At 54.4% G+C, this 22,307-nt stretch overlaps 1 protein-coding gene across 1 annotated transcript in view; it reads right to left on the reverse strand.

Annotated features, from left to right (window-relative positions):
- Positions 1-168: 168 nt before the first annotated feature.
- Positions 169-22,307, reverse strand: part of MYO1D (myosin ID) — a 159,751-nt gene continuing 137,612 nt past the window's right edge. Inside the window, exon 22 of the mRNA XM_056512053.1 lies at positions 169-2,462. Coding sequence (XP_056368028.1) covers positions 2,306-2,462 — 157 coding nt within the window. The 3' untranslated portion in view covers positions 169-2,305. The remainder of the gene's footprint in view (positions 2,463-22,307) is intronic.

The raw sequence follows: 22,307 nt of genomic DNA on the forward strand, positions 1-22,307 counted from the left end.
ACCGGGAGAACTGGGATACCGGGATAATAACTGGGATACCGGGATAATTGGGATACCGGGATAATAACTGGGATATCGGGATAAATGGGATATCGGGCCACTGATGCCCCCGGGCATCATCGCCCCCGAGCCCCCGCGCCGGCAGGAACGGGCAGTGCAATGGTGGGATGCAACTAATTGTTTCCTTTTATTTATTTATTACAGTGAATTATGTAAACAAAACCCAGGTCCATTATAGTAGGTTTTTTTTCTGCTCTTGTACAGATAAAATATCAGCGATTTATTAAAAAAAAAAAGAAAAAGGGTTCATTGCATTATCACCCCTGGCTGAGAATCGAAGTTTCAATTTAGAACTAGTTAATTTATGGGAAAACAAGGAATATATATATATTTTATATTTATATATATATTTATATATATATAAAACCAGAGCAGGAACTGATAATATATAAGACACATCTCATCACAAACAATATTGCCATCTCATGGTAGGAGAAATTTCCCAAGCCTGCAATTCGTTGCCGTCCGTCCCGATTCCATCGGATCATTCTTCTGGAGGAACAAGGGTATGAAAGTGCTGATCCCACCCCCAGCCCCTGCCCGGGTGCACCAGGAGACGAAAGCGAGAAGTGCAAATCCAAAGGCACAGCGAGGCCGGAGCTTCCCCGTGGCCGGGGCTTTGGCGCTGGTGTCGCTCCTCCCGAGGAGCCGACGTGGGGTAAAGGAGGCGCTGCAGGGTCCCTGGAGGGTCCCTGGAGGGCCCGGGGTGGTCCCGGGCTTTGTGTGAGCGTTGCGGGCTCGGGGCTCCCGGCCCAGCGCTGGTGGTGCCGTGGGGCTGTGGGGTCTGGAACCCTCCGGACATCCCAGAACTGCACACCCAGAGGGGGCACTGGGCGTCTGGGAGGAGCTGGGGCTGCTCCAAGGCCAGGGACAACGGGAATGGGAGAGCTCCAGGCGGGGCCTCCCTGTGCGTGGGCTTGTCCCAGTTCGTGCAGAGCCGGAGCTCTGGCCTCGGGGAGGCCTCGGGGCTGGCAGTGGGACACCAAGGCTGCAGCTGCCCCGTGTCCACGGCACGGCTTCAGGAAACCTTTTGTTCTTAGTGAGGAGCCTCTTCCAGGCTAATGCCCAAAATGCTCCATCAAACAAGTGCTCCCATTTGCCATGGCTGGGACCCCAGGGTGGGGACACCACACAGCTCTCCCATCCCAGGGCTGGGAATCCTGACCTGACCAGCAGTGCCAGGACAATCCCAATGTACAACCCCAACGGCCTGGGCTGCTCAGGAACCACAGCAGCACAGGAGGGAATAAAGCACTGGGGAGATCCACATCCCTCCAAAACACAGTTCAGGGTCATCTGGGCTGGGCAGGATGAGCCCAGCACCCACAGCCCAGTGCTGGGAAGAGCCAGGAAACTTCGGAGGGCGGAGCCTGGGCGCTGGCAGCTGGGGCTGTGCCGGGTTAATGTCGGATGGTGCAAAGCTGGGCCCCCCAAAGCTCCCCCTGCTCCTGGACTCAGCCCTGCTGTGGGTCCCTTTAGCCCTCCCTGACCCCAGCGCTGGCACAGACACGAAGCCATGTGGATCATCTCAAAATTCAGCAAGGCCACGTGGTCCCAGTGGGAACCCACCTGCTCCAGGCCCTTGGAGGGGGTAATTAAGGCAAAAAGCAATGCAGGATTAACAAAATCAGGCCCTGCACTGGGAAGTCCCCTCTCCAGCCAAGGTGCCTCAATGGGTTCATGAATTCCCGAGGGAAAGCAGCAGGTCTGGAGGTGTCTCCATGAACCTGGAGGGGCGGGAGCATGTGGAGTGTGTTCGCAGGGAAAGCCAGCCCTCCCTTCCCAGCCCGGCTCCGGGCCCGCGGGGATCGGGCCCTACAGACCCTGACTCCCTGAGCTGGGTATCTTTGGTTCCTCCTCCGGAGGCTGCATCATATTGCAAAACTGACACACGGGAAAGGAACACGAAGGGAAAATTCGAGAGCAGGTGAGGAATCAATGTGGGAAAGGGAAAAAAGGGTAGAAGTACCTATAAACTCTTTTTTTCTGGACTAATTCCAAAAGAAGCACTTTCCTGATATTCCAGCCTGGTCTGTAAGATGGAGAACAGGTCACTGGCTATTTTAAGCCATTCATTCCACGTGAATTTGGCTTTTCTAAACCCCCAAAATTTGGGTTTTCTAACCCTTGAGCTTCAGAGGCTTCTTTAGGCACCTGGCAAGTCGCTGCTGAGCATCTCCCGACGGATCCCGGCGAGTCCCAGGCGCGGGGAGGGCGAGCCCAGCCCGGTCCGAGGGAGGGGCTGTTAATTGCCCGGCACGCAGAGGACGAAGCCGGAGCGGTGCTTGGTGAAATCCGGTTGGGATTGGTTGATCTTGGTCTCCACGGACACGGTGCATTTCCTGCCGTGCAGGCTGCACTGCACCGGGTTGGTGACAGAGACCTGCAGAGAGCGCTTCTCCCTGCGGGGAAAGGGACACGGGGTGGGATAACGGGATAACGGGATAATGGGATGGGATGGGATGGGATATTGGGATGGGATGGGATGGGATGGGATAATGGGATGGGATAATGGTTGGGATGGGATGGATAATGGGATGGGATGGGATGGGATGGGATGGGATGGGATGGGATGGGATGGGATGGGATGGCCACAGGCGTTTTCAGGTCAGGCACATCCTGCAGCCATCCCAAAACTCTTGTGTTAAGCCAGGCCTGAGCTCTGAGCCCAGCTTTGGGCTCCTGCTTGTGAAGCCTCCCACTGTGGGACTGGGGTTGGTGCTGGTGGGAGGACTCAGCTCCATGGGCAGAGCACAGGCTGGGTCAAAGGGTCCAGGGGCTGCTGCCAGCTTGGCCACTGCCCCCTAAGTCACCCCACAGTGACCCCTCCCAGCTCTGTGCCAGGGACATCCCTGGCTGAGCTCAGAGACTCAAACACAGCCTGGAGCAGTGAAAGGAGCCACACGTGGGGTGATGGCTGCTCCCAGTTCTCTCTCAGATGGACAGACCAAGCTGGCTGTGACAAAACTCTGTCCCTGCAGCTTTTGAACCCCCTAACCCAGTTTTGGCACTAAAAATGCTTCCTACAAGTGAATCAGGACTTTCTGCCCCCCACGTAGTTTCTCCGTGGCTGTTGGGGACTTGAGGACAGCAGGGCCAGGATGCCTGGCAAGAATGTCCTCCTTTGCTAAAGGGCACAAAGGCCCCAGCTCTAAATCCCAAATAATGATCCTCATGCCATAAGCAGAGAAATCATAAATCATTGAATAATTCACATTGGAAAAACCCTCTGGGATCATCAAGTCCAAGTGTTCCCCCAGCACTGCCAAGGCCACCACTGATCCCTGTCCCCAAGTGCCACATCCACTGCAGCAGAGTCAGGGCTGGACAGCCCTTCCCATGAAGAAAGTGAAGAACCCAGCAGTGCCATGGCCCCACTGATGGCCTGGCTGCTCTGGGGGTGGGATGGAGCTGAGACCAAGCTGATGCCCCAGCTCCAGCCATGAGCCCTTGGGACCAGCCAAGAACCCCTGGAGATCCCCCAGGAGGGGATCCACAGGAAAATCCACAGCAGATCATTCCCATGAGCCACCACCAATGGGAAGAGCTATCCAGGGACTTGGTCTTTGCAAATTCTCTCCTGTGACCTCACCCACATTTAAAACTCCTGTATTTCCAGCATTTTTAGTACAATATTGAGCTGTTTAGAATTGTTGGCATTGACTCTGCTCCCCCTCTGGATGCTCCAAACACCCCAGGGGGATGTGCTGGGATCCCATTCCCTGTGTTTGGCTTCCAGACCCCAGGTCCTGCCTTGTCTGAGCCATTTCAGCATTTCCACTGCCACAGCCCAAGTCCTTTGTGTAGTTATTAACAGACTGTTCAGGTCATGTCACATCCCTTAAACTGCATTTTTATGCAGTTCCCAAATAATTCAGGTTTTCACCACTTCCACAGCAGTGCTTGGTTGGTTGGAGGGGGCTGGCAGGGCCCAGCACACAAAGCCCTCCTGTAGTCCCAGGTATTTAATGCTGTTTACTCCTGCCTGGGTGAGCTGAGGCTGCAATCCCAGCTTAGGTTGCTATTTTTGCTGTGTCTTAGCAGAATGCACAGCACACACAGAGAAGCCTCTCAGAGATTCCTGCCCCTTGGGAAGAGCTTCAGCATCAAGTGTCCCTCACAGGAATAAGGGTGAAGGACTTTCCCCTCCCACAGCAACTTCTAGGTGACCAGGCAGAGGATCTGGGGAGAGGAACATCAATAACCTGAATTTTGACCCCAAACAGGAGCCAGGCCTGGAATCCAAAGGTCCTGGATGCCCTGTGGCTGTGGGACCTGCAGGAAGCTGGACCAGTCTGGGTCTCAGCTCCTGCTGGGATGAGGAGAATCAGCTGAACAGGTCTGAGTGAAGTTAACGCTGTCCTGGGATGGAGGGATCCAGAGAAGATGCTCTGATCTTTGCCACGTGTGCCAATTCCATTAAATTAAGGCTTCCCTCCCCTTCTCTCACTTTCCAGATCCCATCTCACTCATCACATGTTGCTTTTCTTCATGTGGGGGTTCAGCCTCAAAGCCTTCTGCTGGGGGGGCAGGGCAGCTCCTGGATGGAGCAATCCCCAGGGCTCAGAGAGTGAAACCCAGACACCAGCCCTGGCAGCAGCCCTGGCACCAGCCCTGGCAGCAGCCCTGGCACCAGCCCTGGCAGCTGGAGCTGCTGGGCCCTGGGGGCTCTTGGCTGCTGCTCGGGGCCAGCGAGGGGCAGGGGGAGGAAATTCCTGTTTGGCTCCCACCAGGCAGAGCAGCCTCACTCCTGGAGCAGCAGTGGCAGAGGACTGGCAGCTGCTGGCTGCCCTGGGGTCCCCAGGTTTGCTCTTGGGCCCCAAGGGAAGGACCAGCTGCTGCAGCAGCTGTGAAACTGCACTGAGACCTGCCCAGAGTCACTGCTCCAAAGGGAGCTGCTTCCCCGAGCTCCTGCTGAATTTAGATCCCAAAGGAAGGGGCTGAGATGGACCAGAACAATCCTGGAAGACAACAAAGTCTCTCACGGACAAGCACAACAGGAATTCCCTTTGGAGATCAGTGATGCTCAGCAGGACTCTGATGGCAACAAAGGCAGAGACAAGGCATAAACCTGTCTCATCACCTTTTGGACAAGGGATGGAGGGACAGGACACAGGGAGTGGCTTCTCCCTGACACAGGGCAGGGCTGGATGGGATGTTGGGCAGGAATTGATCCCTGGGAGGGTGGGCAGGGCTGGCACAGGGTGCCCAGAGCAGCTCCTGCCCCTGGATCCCTGGCAGTGTCCCAGGCCAGGCTGGGCAGGACTGGGAGCAGCTGGGACAGTGGGAGGTGTCCCTGCCATGGCAGGGGTGGCACTGGGTGGGCTTTAAGGTCCCTTCCACCCAAACCAGTCTGGGATTCCCTGTGGGTACCAGGCACTGCTGTGGCTGAGCCCAGCCCTGGCTGATGGCAGCTCTGGCTCTTCACCAAGCCCTGGTGTAACCAAACCCTGATGGAAGTCAAGTCCATCAGCACAAAGTGACAGATGCTGCTGCCAGGCTCCTCCTGGGAAATAATCCCACTTCCTATGAGCAGTGATTCCATCAGAAGTGACAGCAGCTTGTGAGTGCTGGCTGAGCTCTGCCAGGGAAGGAACCCCAGCCCCAGCACCCAGAGTGAGGCTGCAAAACAGGTCAGGGAAAAGATTCTGTGGGGAAGTCAGGATCGACCCCAGCACTGCTCCCATCCTGCCAGGGAACCACATGGGAATGTCTGTGATGAACCACAGAGTAATTTCTGTTTATAATAAACACCAAGGTGTTGGTGCTTTCTGCAAACTCAGGTCTTCAGACAATACAGGGAGTATTTGCCTCTCCTGACAGCTGAGCAGTACCAGCCACAGTTGCTGATCCCAGGCTGGGGCTGCTCTTTGCCTTTTCCTGGTTCAGTGAACCCTGCAGGACTGGGGCACTTCTCCATCTACCCCAGCCCATTCCAGCACCCAAAGTGCCTTCCCCAGCTCCCCTTGCTCTCCTGGCTCACAGGAGATGTTCAAGGCTCCAGGGGGAGCCCCATGTGAGCAGGGTCTGTGTGTGGGAGACATCCCACAGCCAGAGCAGCCCCTGAGACACTGCAGGAGCTGAGCAGGCACAGGGGGAACACTGACAAAAGGGAAACCAGCAGAAAAAGGAGAACTCCAAGTGGAAGCAGATCAGTGGTCCATGAAATACAAGAGTTTTGACTGAGCATTTAATCCAGGACCTCGGGGGAAACACAAGGCAAGTGGTGCAGAAATGGCCACAGACATCTGTCAGAGCTGCACACAGCACAGAAACATCCACAGCACAAACTCCTGGTGGGAAGGAAATGGGGAAGGGAAGGAGTGCAGCAAGATCAGAGGGAGTTTTGGTGAGGACAAGCAGTCTAAGGCTGAGAAGTTAAACGAATGTATTGTTAAATAAATGTAAATATAGGAGCTGCCAGGTTGGATGGAGCTTGGAGCAACCTGGGCTAATGAGAAGTGTCCCTGTCCTTGGCAGGGGTGGAACTGGATGGGCTTTAAAGTCCCTTCCAGCCCAAACCATTCCATGATTCCATGCTTAAGAACAAGCCCAGATGACCTGGAATGCCCTGGAAGGAGCTGCTATGGGCATGGAAACACAGCAAAGACTCCTTGATGAGATATTCCCCATCTGGGAGCACAGTGGGATGGGGAGCTGGGAATATCCCAGGGACATCAGCACCAGGCAGGGATGGGGAACTGGGAACATCCCAGGGACAGCAGCACCAGGCAGGGATGGGGAGCTGGAACATCCCAGGGACAGCAGCACCAGGCAGGGATGGGGAGCTGGGAACATCCCAGGGACAGCAGCACCAGCCAGGGATGGGGAACTGGAACATCCCAGGGACAGCAGCACCAGCCAGGGATGGGGAACTGGAACATCCCAGGGACAGCAGCACCAGGCAGGGATGGGGAGCTGGAACATCCCAGGGACAGCAGCACCAGGCAGGGATGGGGAGCTCCAGAGCTGCAGCCCCATCCCTGACAAGGCTCTGATGGGATCTGTGCAGTTTTCCCAGGATCTTGAAATGAGGAGCTGTCCCATGGATGCAGCCAATGCCATCACAGAGTGGGAAATTAGCTCTTTTCAGAAGCAGAATTTGGGTAGAGATGGCAAAGCCAGCACAGTAATTGCCTGATTTTCATGACAACAAACCAGAAGGATTTCAACCAAGTGTGCAACCAAGTGTGAAATGAGGGCTCAGCAGCAATAAACCCACTGGGATGGATTCCAGAGGGGATTGCTTTAAACCATCAAACCTTTCCAGAGTTTAGACCAAGGCCTCTTTCTGGAAAGGCAGGAGCACTGGGGCTACCTGCTTGGCTTCCAGCTGAGGATATTCTGTGGTTCTCTGGCTCCAAGCAGGCCTGCAGCTGCACACAAGATGTGAGGATCGTGGGGGCAGGATGGAGAACACCCATAATGGAAACACCTTATGCAAGTCAGTGCTGCAGCTTCATCTGGATCCCTGCTGCAGCCTTTGAGAGGGCTCAGCCATGAAAAAAAAAAAACATTAAAAAGGCTCCCAGATGAAGGGAGGCTGCAGAAAAGAGCCCAAAAAAAGCAGCAGCTATCTTCTGCATGAAGAAAATACACAGGAAGCAGTGAGAAAGAAACTCAAGAGGTCTAAAAAAAGGAAGTCTTCGAGGCTCTGCTTCCTAACAGGAGTCAAAGAGACAAACAGGGTAAACTGAAAATTTCAAGGAGGATTAAATCAGCTTTCCAGGCTATGTGTGGTGTCACTGCTGGGGAGGACTCCAGGCTGTGGTGGCAGAGAGGTGACAATCATGGAGCCATAAAATCATGAAATACTTTGGGTTGGAAGGAGCCTTCTACCATCAAGTTCCAACCACATCCAGTGCCTTCCACCTTCCACTACCCCAGGTGGCTCCAAGCCCTGTCCAAGCTGGCCTTGGACACTTCCAGGGATGGGGATCCATGGAGTAACCTGTGCCAGGGCCTCCCTGCCCTCAAAGGGAGGAATTTCTTGAGCAGGGATAGAAGTTGGGTAATAAACAAGGACATATCTGAGCTCCAACAAGTGTCATTTGGGGACAGATAAGTGTTGTCTCAGGAGGGCTCAGGCCCAGGCTGGCTCTGGCAGGGCAGGGATCAGGGTATATCTCACCCAACCACTTATGGGTTTCTGCAGCTTGCAGGACAATGATACTGAGGGTAATGGGCCCAAAGGAAAACTTACAGACCTCACTGAGAAAATTATTCCCACAACAGAATGGAGAAAAATAGGAATAGCTGAATTCCCAAAGGGTGCAGGAGCAAAACCTGCACTGAAACCTTGTGAGCCTTTTGTGTCCCCCCTGTGCCACCCAGAGTGTGGGAGCTGCTCCCAGGAAGGGCTGACATCCTCATGTGACCACAGGAACCCCCAAAGCCACTGTCCCCAGGGAGCCAGGACACAAAGGGCATCACATGTCAATAATCCTGAGGGGATATTTCATTCCAGAGCTGCAGCTCCAGCACCTCAGCTCTGCCTCTGCCTCTCCCAGGGCAGTCACATCTCGAGTGAGGCAGCTCCAGAGCACCAGGTCCCACTGCCAGAAGAGATTTACACACTCAGAGCATAAATTCCCCTGTGTAAGACTCAGATGACTTTGACAGCACCATCCCTGTGACTCCTTGGCACTCTCCATCCTTCTCATAGGGATAAAACACCTTCCCCATGCAGCTCTTGTTAGAACACCCTGGCTCATGCAAAAGGTTAAAAACCATGATTTACTGTCCTGTGTGATCCAGAAATTATTTAACATCCTCCTTCCTTGACTTGCTGCTGGGCTGTATTGAACCCCCCCCACCCAGCAGGCACCCCTTCCAGGACAGCCCAAAGGCAGAGCAGGCAGCTCCCTTCATCCCACGGCTGCCTGAGGAGGGGAGGAGAGACCAGGAGCCCTTTGGTGCAGATCTGTCCCTCTGGAGGAGGCAGGGGAGGCACAGAGCCACACACAGCCACGGGCAGCCTGTGACTCACACGTGCCACGAGGGAGATGAAACGTTTGAAACCACAAGAGTTTGCAGAAGCTGCCTTGTGAAAGCCTCTCAGAGCTCACAGGATGTTTTGCTCTGAGTGTCACCAGCTCCTCAGAGCTCTGGGCTTGCCGAGCTCCTCAGAGCCAGGTGGCCTTGGCAGAGATCAGACATTAACACGGATCAAAGCGATGGAAAAGCGACTACAAAGAAAGTCAGACACGAATCAAGGGGATCTCAAGTCAGGATCAAAAGGAGAATTTCCATAGTCAAAGGTCAGACCAACTGCTCCAGGCATTTTGATCCGGGAAAGGTCACTGAGCTGAACGCAGCTGCCAGGTCCTCCCTCACCGTCTGATTTTTCACAATTATCTGCTGTCAAGTGACACTTCAGATACAGAATTTTTTTTTCCCATCTTCAAAACCAGCAAATATTTACAGTATGTTTCTTTTGTGCCTCATGGTCTGCTGAGGCAAATCACCTCAGAGGCTGTGAGAAGTGGCTTTTCAGAAGCAATTTGTTAATGTGCAGGAGGAGCACCAGGCTAAAGTGAGACCTGAGAACTCAACCCCTCCACTTAAGTGGCTTTCAAGCCTTTCTGGCTCAGCCTTGCCCATGTGTTGTGTGTGCAGCTCATGCTGACACTGAGTCACCAGAGCAAAGCAGAGCCTGGATTTGGGAACTGCTCAGTGACACGAATTTCATCATCACACTGCTGAGCTGTGACAACAACGCTGGTTTTGCCCTTTTAATGAGCAACAAGAACTGTTAATGTGTGTCTCTTCTCAGTGCAAAGTGTCCCACATGTCCCATGGCACAGGGCAAGAGCCAAGGCAGCTGCACTGGGATGGTCCCTTCGAGTTGTGTCTGAGCCATAAAAGCCACTTTGCTGAGACGACAGCAGCTGCCACAGCCCTGCTGGGCCTTTTCCAGGATGTGTCTGCAGCAATCCAGGTGCATTCCTTCCCTCTGGCTGAGATGCAAACCCAGCCCATGAAGTATTTGGCTCTCCCATTCTTAAAATGCATTTATTCCTGCTGATCCTGAGGTCCCAGAGTAGCTGGTGAGCTACACTGCCTTCCTCACTGACCTGGGACCTGGGTGTTTATGCATCCCTCCCCAGGAGCCAGAGAGCTGGGAATGCCAGGAGCTGGGAAATATTTCTGTCTCTTCCAGCAAACCCCTTTGCTTTAGGTGCTCCTGGGCAGGGGATCCTGAGGTGTTGAGGCAGGGGCTGCTCCTCCCCTCCCCTCCCCAGGGTTGCTGTAATACACCCAAAGAGCCCAAGGGCAGCTCAGGGGGCAGGTTCCAGCCATGTTGCTGCACCCCAAAACAATATTTTATGGCAGGAAAGCCCCAAAGTAGTTTGAGATATCATTTTGTACATATGGTGTGTCCCTACTCCCCCTCCTCCAGCCTGGGATGTGTGGAAGCACAAAGGGAATGTCACTGCTCCCATCAAGTGACATCCAAGAGAGGGATCACAACCCCACCCAAGCTCCATCCTCCTGCTGAAGCAGGGCCAGCCCTCCCTGAATCCCCACCCTCAGCACTGGCCATGGTGGGCTTTGGGTGGGAGGGATGCTGAGGGGTCCTGAGCTCAGCTAAAACCACGCCTGGGCCTCCTTACCCCTTTGGGACTATTAACTCATTCCAGGCCAGGCCAGGGCTTGGAGCAGCCTGGTTTGGTGGAATGTGCTCCTGCCCAAGGTCTGAAGCTCCTCAAGGTCCCTCCCAACCCAAACCATTCCAGGTATAAATTTCCCTCTTTCCTGCCCACCCCAGCACAGGAGGCTCCAGGCTCCCTCAGTCCTGCTCCTGTGGGAGCTGGGAATTCATCTTTGTGGTTCAAAGAGAGAAGTCTCAGGTTTTCCCAGCCCTTGTACCATCAGTGCCTGATGCCATTTACCTCCCATGAGCACTCCCTAAAGCTGCTCAGGGGGTTTGTGGAGGAAAAACACATGCTCACTCAACAAGGCATTTCCTGGGAGCCTGCAGGAAGGAAGGAGCCTCTGAAAACAGTAAAGAAAGCACCAATAGTGTGCTAAATATTTCATTTCCTCCAGCAGGCAAAATGAAAAATTTCCAATCCCCTGAGGCAGAGGCAGCTCCCAGCCCCCATGGCAGCCAGGACTGATGGATGATGGATGGAACACCCTGGTAGAGACCTTCAACCTGCCACATGCCCCCTGCAGGGAACCCTCAAATCCACACAGGGCTCCTTCCCTGATCCCTGCCATACCACAGGAATGGGGGCTGGATTAAATGACCTTTAAGGTCCCTTCCAATCCAAACTGTTCAATGATTCTGCAAATTAAATTCACTCAGAATTCAATGCAATTTGGATTTTTGAAGGGAAAGCAAAGGGTGGGAGAGTTGGGCCAGGGCATGTGGGGCCTGTGGCCCCAGTGAGAGCAGGGAGGATGCTGGGGACAGGGCACAGCCCAGCAGCACCTGCTGCTCCCCTTCCCCTGCCCAGCCCACCCTGCTCCCAGCACTGACAGCACAGGGATAAACTGCAGCTTCTCCTGCAGCCTCCAATTAAGTCACATTTCAGAGCTATTCTGAGCCTGGCAAAGCTTTGGGGAGTCAGAGCTCATCCTGCTCCCAGCTCTGCTGTGACCACACGATGCTGGAGTGTTACATATTTTATAAAAACCACCATGCCAAAAATATGATTCCAAGTCCTTGGCTGGAGCAGAGGAAAGCAGCACATGGGGGTGATGCCAAGAGCCTGGCATTAGAAATGCACCAGCACATAAATAAAATAAGAGCACTTAGGAAGATGAGTGCAGAGCTGCCTCCTGTTTGGGACATCATGGACTCAATTCCTGGGCAGGTGGAGAAACAGCAAAAATCTTTCCTTGTATTCTCTTCCCAGTGCTGGTCCTTGCTGTGGCCATGGGGGAATGAATTCACCAGCCCCATGTTTACAGGGGCACACTTGCAAAGTCCCCCCTCAAAGGATGCTCCTGGCCTGTTCAGCAGCTATTGATCAAATTCTGCCAGCTGAAGTTTAAGGAAGGTAGAAATTCCTCCCTCAAAAATACTTCAAAGGGAATCCAGCACCTTTCAGGCATCTGGGATGTGTTTGTTCAGCATCTGCACAACTGTGAGATAGAGGGGGCTGATGGAGAGGACAAAGGTGTGGGATTACTCATCCATTTCCCACTCAAATTTGCTTAATTTTTCAAGGGGCAACAATTTTGGAGTAGCAAGGAGTGGCTGGAACAGCTGATGGATGCTTTAGACTGGAAAATGACAGCACAAAGAAGCTCTGCTCTCACTTTGGTTCAGAGAAAACCTCCAGCCATCCCGAGGGATGAGCAGCTCTGCTTTTCCCACTGCAGCTGGATAAAATGGATATTTTTAGAGCCTGGCAGAGGTCTGAAGCCACAACAAGGGGGAAGCTGCCACTGATCTTCCCAGAGATCACTCAAAATCCTGACAGGAAAACAAACAGCATGAACACTTTTGAAATTCTCTGGCTTTTTCTCATTATTCCTTGGGATCGACCTGTGCCATGAAACTGCTGGGAAGCAGCTGGGATAAGAGAGAGGATGATTTGCTGTGTGAAGTCAGCAGCTCGGCTTGCCTGGCTCCAGGGGCTGGGAGCCACGGGAACAGCAGCAGGGCCGTGCCCAGGCAGAGGGGATGGGAGCAGGGCTGTCACATCCCACCCACAGCTCAGGGCCAGCCCGGGGGGCTGTGGGGACACCGGGAGGGCACTGTCCCTGTGAGCAGAGCTGGGGCAAACAGCTCAGCCCTGTTATCTCCCTGCACATCCCTGCTGAGCTCCTTCAAGCTGGGAATGCTCTGGGAGGGCTCTGCCATCCTGGGGAACATCCAGGGCCAGGAGCACGGGCATGAGCAGGGGCTGAGTGTGCTGGGTGTGGGGAGATGGATGCGGGGGTGATGGATGTGGGGTGATGGGTGTGGGGTGATGGATGTGGGGGTGATGGGTGTGGGGGTGATGGATGTGGGGTGATGGATGTGGGGTGATGGATGTGGGGTGATGGGTGTGGGGAGATGGATGTGGGGTGATGGGTGTGGGGTGATGGGTGTGGGGGTGATGGGTGTGGGGTGATGGACATGGGGGTGATGGATGTGGGGTGATGGGTGTGGGGTGATGGATGTGGGGTGATGGACGTGGGGGTGATGGATGTGGGGGTGATGGGTGTGGGGTGATGGATGTGGGGTGATGGATGTGGGGTGATGGATGTTGGGGGTGATGGATGTGGGGGTGATGGGTGTGGGGTGATGGGTGTGGGGTGATGGGTGTGGGGGTGATGGATGTGGGATGATGGGTGTGGGGTGATGGATTTGGGGGTGATGGGTGTGGGGGTGATGGGTGTGGGGTGATGGGTGTGGGGAGATGGACATGGGGGTGATGGATGTGGGGTGATGGATGTGGGGGTGATGGATGTGGGGGTGATGGATGTGGGGGTGATGGATGTGGGGGTGATGGATGTGGGGTGATGGATTTGGGGGTGATGGATGTGGGGTGATGGGTGTGGGGTGATGGGTGTGGGGTGATGGATTTGGGGGTGATGGGTGTGGGGGTGATGGGTGTGGGGTGATGGGTGTGGGGTGATGGATGTGGGGTGATGGATTTGGGGTGATGGATTTGGGGGTGATGGATGTGGGGGTGATGGGTGTGGGGTGATGGGTGTGGGGTGATGGGTGTGGGGTGATGGATGTGGGGTGATGGGTGTGGGGTGATGGGTGTGGGGTGATGGGTGTGGGGGTGATGGGTGTGGGGTGATGGATGTGGGGGTGATGGGTGTGGGGGTGATGGGTGTGGGTTGATGGTTGCGGGGGTGATGGGTGTGGGGTGATGGATTTGGGGGTGATGGATGTGGGGTGATGGATTTGGGGGTGATGGGTGTGGGGTGATGGGTGTGGGGTGATGGATGTGGGGTGATGGGTGTGGGGTGATGGGTGTGGGGTGATGGATGTGGGGTGATGGATGTGGGGGTGATGGATGTGGGGTGATGGGTGTGGGGGTGATGGGTGTGGGGTGATGGATGTGGGGTGATGGGTGTGGGGTGATGGGTGTGGGGTGATGGGTGTGGGGTGATGGATGTGGGGGTGATGGATGTGGGGGTGATGGATGTGGGGTGATGGATGTGGGGGTGATGGGTGTGGGGTGATGGATGTGGGGTGATGGATGTGGGGGTGATGGATGTGGGGTGATGGATGTGGGGTATTGGGTGTGGGGGTGATGGATGTGGGGGTGATGGGTGTGGGGTGTTGGGTGTGGGGTGATGGGTGTGGGGTGATGGATGTGGGGTGATGGATGTGGGGTGATGGATGTGGGGTGATGGATGTGGGGTGATGGATGTGGGGGTGATGGGTGTGGGGTGATGGGTGTGGGGTGATGGATGTGGGGTGATGGGTGTGGGGTGTTGGGTGTGGGGTGATGGATGTGGGGTGATGGATGTGGGGTGATGGGTGTGGGGTGATGGGTGATGGATGTGGGGTGATGGATGTGGGGTGATGGGTGTGGGGTGATGGGTGTGGGGGTGATGGGTGTGGGGTGATGGGTGATGGGAAGGGGGTGCTGGGGGTGGCTGGGGGTGCTGGAAGGATGCTGGAGAGCGGCTGCTCCCAGCGCAGCAGCTCCCGGTCGCTATAGCAACCTGGACATCCCTCATCCCATCTGATGCCTGGTCGCTGCCAGCCGAGCGGCGCTGCTGCAGAGCAGCGGGCTGGGGTCATTTCCTGCCGCCGCTGCTGCTCCCCGCACCCCGATAACCCCGCACATCGCAGTCCTGCCCGGACCCCCCTCTCGCAGGGGTTTGCACCTGCCCTGGGGGTGGCCCTGTCGCCAGCTCGGCAGTGGCAGAGCGCTGGCGCTTTCGGGGGAGTGTCACGGTGACCCAGTTACTGCAGGACGCGGTGACATCGTGCCCGATTGCCAGCGGCTGCCCCGTGTCCAGCGCGGAGCTGATCCCGCCCCGGGCGCGTCCCGGGGAACCTCGCTCTGCCAGCGCGGGGCTCGTCTCCCCTCCGCCGGCCTGGAACAGCCGCGCTGCCTCCTGCCTCTATTTCCAGAGCTGCTCTGAAAACCCAGATTTTTCTCCTTTTCTAATGGAAAGAGAGGGGATTAGCTAAAGCTTCAGGGGACAGCATGGCAGGAGAGCCGCGCCTGTGCTGAGCCTGCGGCTCCGTCCCCGCGCCCCCTCCCCGTGAGCAGCGACTGCGGCGACAGCGACCCGCGACAGGGTCACACCGCGGGGCACAGCGACACCCACGGGCACTTCCCCAGGCTTCAGGGCATCCTGCCCCCACCCCCACCTCGTTCCCGGGTTAACCCATGGATTCTGGATGGGAGCGCAGGGGGAGGGGGTGCTCGTGGCTCGGTGCCAGCGAGGAAGGCGCCTCCTCCTCCTCCTCCTCTCCCGGCATCCACACGGTGACACTTCAGCTGAGGGAGCTGAATCATCCTTCAGTTAATGCCAGTCTTTTAGGCTGATGTTGAGGAGCCTCGCTGAGGTCCCTCCTCTTCCAAACGCCCCTGTCCAGGGCCAGAAGGAGACTCGCTGGCACAAAGGATTGTCCAGCCCTGAATTTCTGCCGGGAGCCGGGTGATGGGAAGGAGGTGGCAGCGGGGACGCTGCAGCAGCTCCGTGCTCCCTTCAAACACATGGTCCTGGCAAAGCCGGGGCAGCTGAAAACACGAACCCAGCCCCGAGGAGCAGGGCAGGGAAGGTCAGGCTGGGGACGGGAAGGGGAAGCAGCGCGGTCAGAGTGACTCAGGGCAGAACTCTCATCGCTCCATCATCGCAGCCAGGGCTTAGCTCTGAACCCGCTGCTGCTTCCCTCTGCCCTGCGGCAAGAGCACACCCAGAACCCTTCGGAGAAGCCTGAACAGACACAGCAAATGTGCAGGGCTTAAAATGGGGGCTAAACACACGAGGAGGTCAGAAGAAAGGCAAGGAGCAGCACGGACTGGGGTTGGTGCTACTGAAAGATCCCTGAGCAGAGCCCGGGGGGCTCAGGAACAAGAACCAGAGCACCTGGTCTGGCTGCTCTGGGATGGTGTTTTGATGTTTCAGGGATGCTGGCTGAACAGCTTACAGCTGTTCTCAGGGTGTTGGGGGCTGATGAGTCCCATCTACACCAAACTTCCCCAGCAATGCTGTTTGTAAACAATCCTGAGGAAATCTGGCCTCTTTCCCAACACAAAGGATGGGGATGGTGGCTGGTCATGAAGGAGAATTCCACACAGAAAAGAGAAGAGGAGCAGTAACTGCAGCAGGGAATGAGGAGATGGATGGGTGAAGGAGGAAGGGGGGATTTCAGGAAGGGCAGAAAGGAAGAGTGAGGATGACTGGGCAGCAGCAGCCCCTGGTGTTACAATGAAGGGAAAAGTTGCTTCCTCCACCAGGTAAAACTGTCCATGAGGGAAAGGCCAGCTTGAACCAGCACTGACATCACCTCTGGATCATCCCAATGACACACTTTCAGACTAATCAAATTTCAGGGATGATTTCCATCATGCCTGCTTGGGAGCACCAGGGTGATTGGGACTGAAGACACAAAGCCTGGGGAGAACAGAGGCTGGGGCAGTTTTGTAAGGAAGATTTTCCTTCCATCAGAAAACTTTAAAGTCAAGGAACCAAGTCCTGCCATTAGTGCAGATACTGAGAGAGGGAAATTTCCTTGTGGATTGCTAATGTCCTCTCCAAGGAGCAGGAGCAGTGAGATCAGCCTGAGCTGAGGTGACAGCTGGCCTGGCAGGAGGGTGGCATCAGCCACAGGCACTCCTGGAACACAGACCCAAGCTGAGAAATCCAAATCCACCTCAAACAACCAAGGGCAGCCTGTTCCCTGCATTTCAAGCCAGGTAACTCCTGAGAGCACCCAAATTTCCCTGTGTTTCCTCAATATTATGCATTCATGACACTGCAAGGCACCAAGGACGAGGCTTGGAGCCGGGAAATCAAATTTTTATGTGACAGCAGAATGACAGGAGGATTTTAAGTGGATTTTGTGTATTCAGAGAGGTTGAACAGACAATTTGGAGGTTATTATTTAAGGAGCATTTACTGAGATGTTCCAGAGTGGTCTCAGTATCACTTCTGCAAAGTAAAGGGCTCTGAAGCTGCAATTCTAGAATGAAAACGCTGGCACTTCTGCTTCCCTTTGTTCTCTTTATTCCCTGAAAAATTAGCACAATTCACATAGGCAGGAAAAAAGGCAACTTGCTGTGAAGACAGACAACTATATCTTATTTAAATACCTGACCTATTTCTACTTTTCCTTTGCCTCACTCCACCAGGATTTGCAGAAATAGCTGAAAAAATGTGTCGGATCATGTGAAAATGCTCTTCCCTGTGGCAAAGCTGGCATGAAAAACAGGTGCATAAACAAAGAGATTCTTATAGAAATGCAGAGTTGGAGGGGAAATGCTCATTGCCAGGCTGATTCTCAATGTCACAGAATGGTGGGAAAGGACTTTAAAGCTCATCCATTCCCACCCCTGCCATGGCAGGGACACCTCCCACTGTCCCAGGGAACTTCTTGGGCACTGCCAGGGACCCTGTGCCAGCCCTGCCCACCCTGCCAGGAACAATTCCTGCCCAATATCCCATCCAGCCTGCCCTGGGCACTGGGAGCCATTCCCTGTGTCTGTCCCTCCATCCCTGTCCCCAGTCCCTCTCCAGCTCTCCTGGATCCCTTCAGGGCCTGGCAGGGGCTCTGAGCTCTCCCTGGAGCTTTTCTCCAGGTGAGCACCCCCAGCTCTCAGCATTTGCACAACATTTTCATTTTCAGGTTGGGGTGTTACTGCAGGACAGCAGCTCCATAAACACAACATGGACACACAACACCCAAGTGTCTGTCAGCAGCTGCCCCTCCTGGAAACCCAGCCCACCCCAGGATCTGCCCCAGACCCAGCTGGCTCAGCAGGCAGCTGATCAAGGGCTGGGTCCCCATCCCTGCCCTATCAGACAGGGTTTCAATGATATGAGGAGAATCTCATCCAGCTTTTGGCAAGGTGATGCCCCAGGAAGGTGCAAGGAGGGTTCAGCCTGAAGGGAGAGGGACAGTGAGGGGCTGGTGCCTGCCTGTGAGCTGGCAGTGAGGCCACTGGAGCCTCCATGTCCCTGGAATAACCATGGGCCAGTTCCTGAGCAGGCCTGGGATGCAGCCTGAGAGCAGAGCCACGTTACCAGGCACAGGAAAATGCCTTTAATGACTGTCTGGCACAGTTTGCATCCTCAGCTGCAGGAGAATTGATCCTTCTTCCTATCTCTGATTGCAGGGAGGGCAAGTTTTCCCTGAAATGCTATTTTTGAGCCTCTTCCCTTCCCACACTGGACCTGCTGCTCCCTGTGGGTCAGAGCCAAGGCTGTGATTGCTGGCAGTGCCAGTGCAGGACTGCAACAGCATGGGCATCATCCCAAACAACCTGGGACCCTCTGGACTCACCCCTCTGGATTCATCCCACTCCTTTCACAAACACCCTACAGGGATGCAGCACTGCTGCCAAGCTTGCAAGAAAATGAACCTGGTGGTGTGCAGGGTTTTATGCTCCTGTAACAACTCCTCCACAGACAGATAAATTTATCTAAAGAGTATGACATGGCATGAGATATCCTGAAGGTTTCCAGCCCAAGAGGGACACTGGTCATTTCCCAGGGCTGTGGCAAGGACAGTACCAACAATCCCAATCTCTGCTGGATCCTATCTTCAGGTACCAAATGCTGGAGTTTCACCAGCAGCTCCATCTCTCATCAGGCAGAATTATCACTGTTTCTGCTGCCATATTTTGAAGCTGTGCTGGGAGAAATCAGCACTTCTGCACATAGCACTGAGAAATTTGCTACATCAACCACATGCCTGCAAAGCCAAGGCCATTAACAAATCAAACATCCACGGCTCAGGCATTCAGCATTAATTTATTTTGCTGCAGTCATTCCAGCTGAGCAAAATATCTCCCCCTACCCCAGTTCCTAATCAGTCAATCCTCCTCCAGGCTCACCACAGTTCAATCTTTCACATTGCTCCTGAAAACCTGAGAAATTGAGCCGTGGACAGAGGAAAATGAGCTGTGGAGCAAATGTTTCCCCCAGAACCAGATGAACTCTTTGTTCCAAGGCTGGCAGTCAGTTCAAGAGGCTCCCTCTATGTTTTCTGAAGAGCCTTTGCAGTGACAAGATAAGATGCCACCACTGTGGAATAATTTCTGGGCAAAGAGCCATCCCTGCTGCCTGAGGGCTCTGCCCCACCGGGGGCACAGAGGGGCTGCAGAGCTGGAGGAGGCACAGCCCAAGTGCCAAATGAACCCTCAGCTTGACACAGCCTGCATGGGGAGCTCCTTCCTCCCATCAGAACTCTGCTGACACTGCAGACATGGAACACTCCTCAGCCCAGCTCAGGATCCCGCTTCCCACACCTCAGGATTTTGGTGCAGACAGAGGTGGCTGATGGGGTTTTCATATAAAAAAAAGATAAACCCCATCTTTTTGTGAAACTGTTCTTGGTCTCGTGACTCTCTTCCTGTGGGCAGCACATGAACTGACCTCCTCCCCTTGGCAGCTCTGAAGGCAGAACTCGCTGATGGGAGAAGAGCTGAGGCACCCGGAGCAGGGGACACGGGGACACGGGGACACGGGGCCACCACACTCGGACCTCGTCACGCACAGGAGCACAGGGCGTGGAACCAAAACCAGCGGATGAAAGGAGCGAGCAGAGGTGTGACCCCGGCAGGGCAGCGCTCCTTGGCACAGATCCTGCTCTTACCAAACGCTCTGACCGAGGTTCTCTTGCACCACAAGCTGGGAGTTAAGCAATTCTCTGCCTTGCTGGGTGAACCTCCAGAGTTTGGCAGGACAAACGATTTGCTCAGATGATTAGAGAGAGTCTGCCAGACTCTGAGAGCCGTGAAAACACTCCTTAAGTAATGCAAATTTCTCCAGCGCTTAAATCCTGCCCCAGCCCCCAGAGCCAACAGATTTTTGGGATCCCTGAGAACAGAGGGCACAGAAAGCTCCTGCTGCCAGCCCAGGTGAGCTGCTCAGTGAGCCAGGCTCTGAAAAACCCACCTGAGACTGACCTGGCAGCTTAGAAATCCCTCCTGGGCTTTGGTGAGACGCTGCCTCACAGCCTCACAGGGAGGTCACACCTGTGCAGAATCCTCCTTGCAGCAGTTGCTGGGAGGAGATCACAGAGTCCCAGCATGGTCTGGGTTGGGAGAGACCTTAAAAACCATCCAGTGCCACCCCTGCCATGGCCAGGGACACCTTCCCCTATCCCAGGCTGCTCCAACCTGCCCTTGGACACTTCCAGGGATCCAGGGGCCTCCCCCCTCACATGGAAGATTATGTTTCCAATATCCCATCTAACCCTGTCCTCTGGCAGCTCAAAGCCATTCTCTCTTGTCCTGCCACAGCCTTTCCCAAAGGTGATGACACTCACCTGACTCTGGGTGGATGCATCTTCCCATGACTCCACTCAGGGAAGAACCAGCTACCTTTCAACTGCTGCCTGTAATTATTGCAGAATTCCTGCAGCAGCAGAGGGGAACAGCTGGAATTACTGGCTCCATGTGTAAACGGTGGTGACCAGGAGAAAGCAGCTGCTGACAGGTAATTCTGAGCTTCTTGGGCAGAGCAAACACTGAGGTCACTCTCTGGAGCTGCTCCTGGCTCCTTCTGTCCCTTCCATGAGAGCTGAGCTGCTGCCAGCAAAAGGCAGAGTAATTAAGGATAATTAATCTGCAGTTCTGGGCTGAAACCTTTGCAACCCATGATCTTGGGGGGTCTTTTCCAACCAAAACAAATCTGTGATGTTTCACATCCTCCACTGCCTCTGAGCTCTCTGGAAGTGTGATCCACATGTGCTGCTGCAGGGGGGAGAGGGGAGTTGAGCCCCTGGGGATGCAGGAGCAGGACCTGGGAATGTTGGGATCCCATGGAGCAAGGCTGCAGCCAACACTCAGCAGCCTGCAAGTATGTCTACAACTTCAACTGTTGTCTGTTTTTTTTTTTTTTTTAATATTATATTTAAATTAAAACCAAGTTCTGATTTTAACCTTTGCTGTGCACACACAGAAAAGCTCCCCAGCCTGAGTCAATCACTGCAATCAGTGATTTTTTCACTTCACTGCCTGCAGGTACTTCTGTCTCACCCCAGCAGGGGCTACATTAACTCACCCCATAAACATCATGTCCTGTGACACCAAATCCATCCAGCTCTAACAGGTACTCGATGCTCTTGTGCCAAGAGGATGGTCACACATCCAAACTCTTCCCTTTATCGGGATTAAGCATTTGAAAGCAGAAGTGTGAAGTGAGGGGAAGAAGAGGCTCTCCCTGAGGAGTTCATGGTTGCACTTGATTTTAAAGGACTTTTCCAAGCTAAAGGATTCCATGATTTTGCTCTGCCCCTTGGTTAACGCTGGCTAATTATTCCATTTCCCCTTAGAAAGACAAACGGTGCAACTGAGCACTCCAGATCTGCTGCAGAGATAACTCCCACCTGAGATAAAGGAGGAGTGGCAACAGGAGCTGATTAACAGCCCCACATGGAAATCCAAGGGCAGCATTGTGTCCTGGGATGTACACACTGGAGTAAATGCTCAGATTTACACACTGGAGTAAATGCTCAGATTTACACACTGGAGCAGGAGCAGGAGCTCAGGATTTACACACTGGAGTAAATGCTCAGATTTACCCTCTGGAGCAGGAGCTCAGATTTACACACTGGAGCAGGAGCTCAGATTTACCCACTGGAGCAGGAGCTCAGATTTACACACTGGAGCAGGAGCTCAGATTTACCCACTGGAGCAGGAGCTCAGATTTACACACAGGAGCAGGAGCTCAGATTTACCCACTGGAGCAGGAGCTCAGATTTACACACTGGAGCAGGAGCTCAGGTTTACACACTGGAGCAGGAGCTCAGGATTTACACACTGGAGCAGGAGCTCAGGATTTACACACTGGAGCAGGAGCAGGAGCTCAGATTTACACTCTGGAGCAGGAGCTCAGGTTTACACACTGGAGCAGGAGCTCAGATTTACCCACTGGAGCAGCTGTCTGCAGCAGGGCAGGCAGCACATTTAAGGGCTGTATTGGATTTCAGAGGGATCCTGGCTGGGAGGGCTCCCATTCCCATCTGCAATCCCCTCGGATGGATCCCTGCAGCTGCTGGGATGGGAGGTGTGAGGCAGTGAGATAAATGAGCAGAGGAAAGAAAAGTCACCTTACTGGTGATTTATAGGAAACTTACTGGCACATTACTGGTTAACTCA

Source organism: Oenanthe melanoleuca, chromosome 27 (assembly GCF_029582105.1).
Source record: "Oenanthe melanoleuca isolate GR-GAL-2019-014 chromosome 27, OMel1.0, whole genome shotgun sequence".
Taxonomy (NCBI): Eukaryota; Metazoa; Chordata; class Aves; order Passeriformes; family Muscicapidae; genus Oenanthe; species Oenanthe melanoleuca.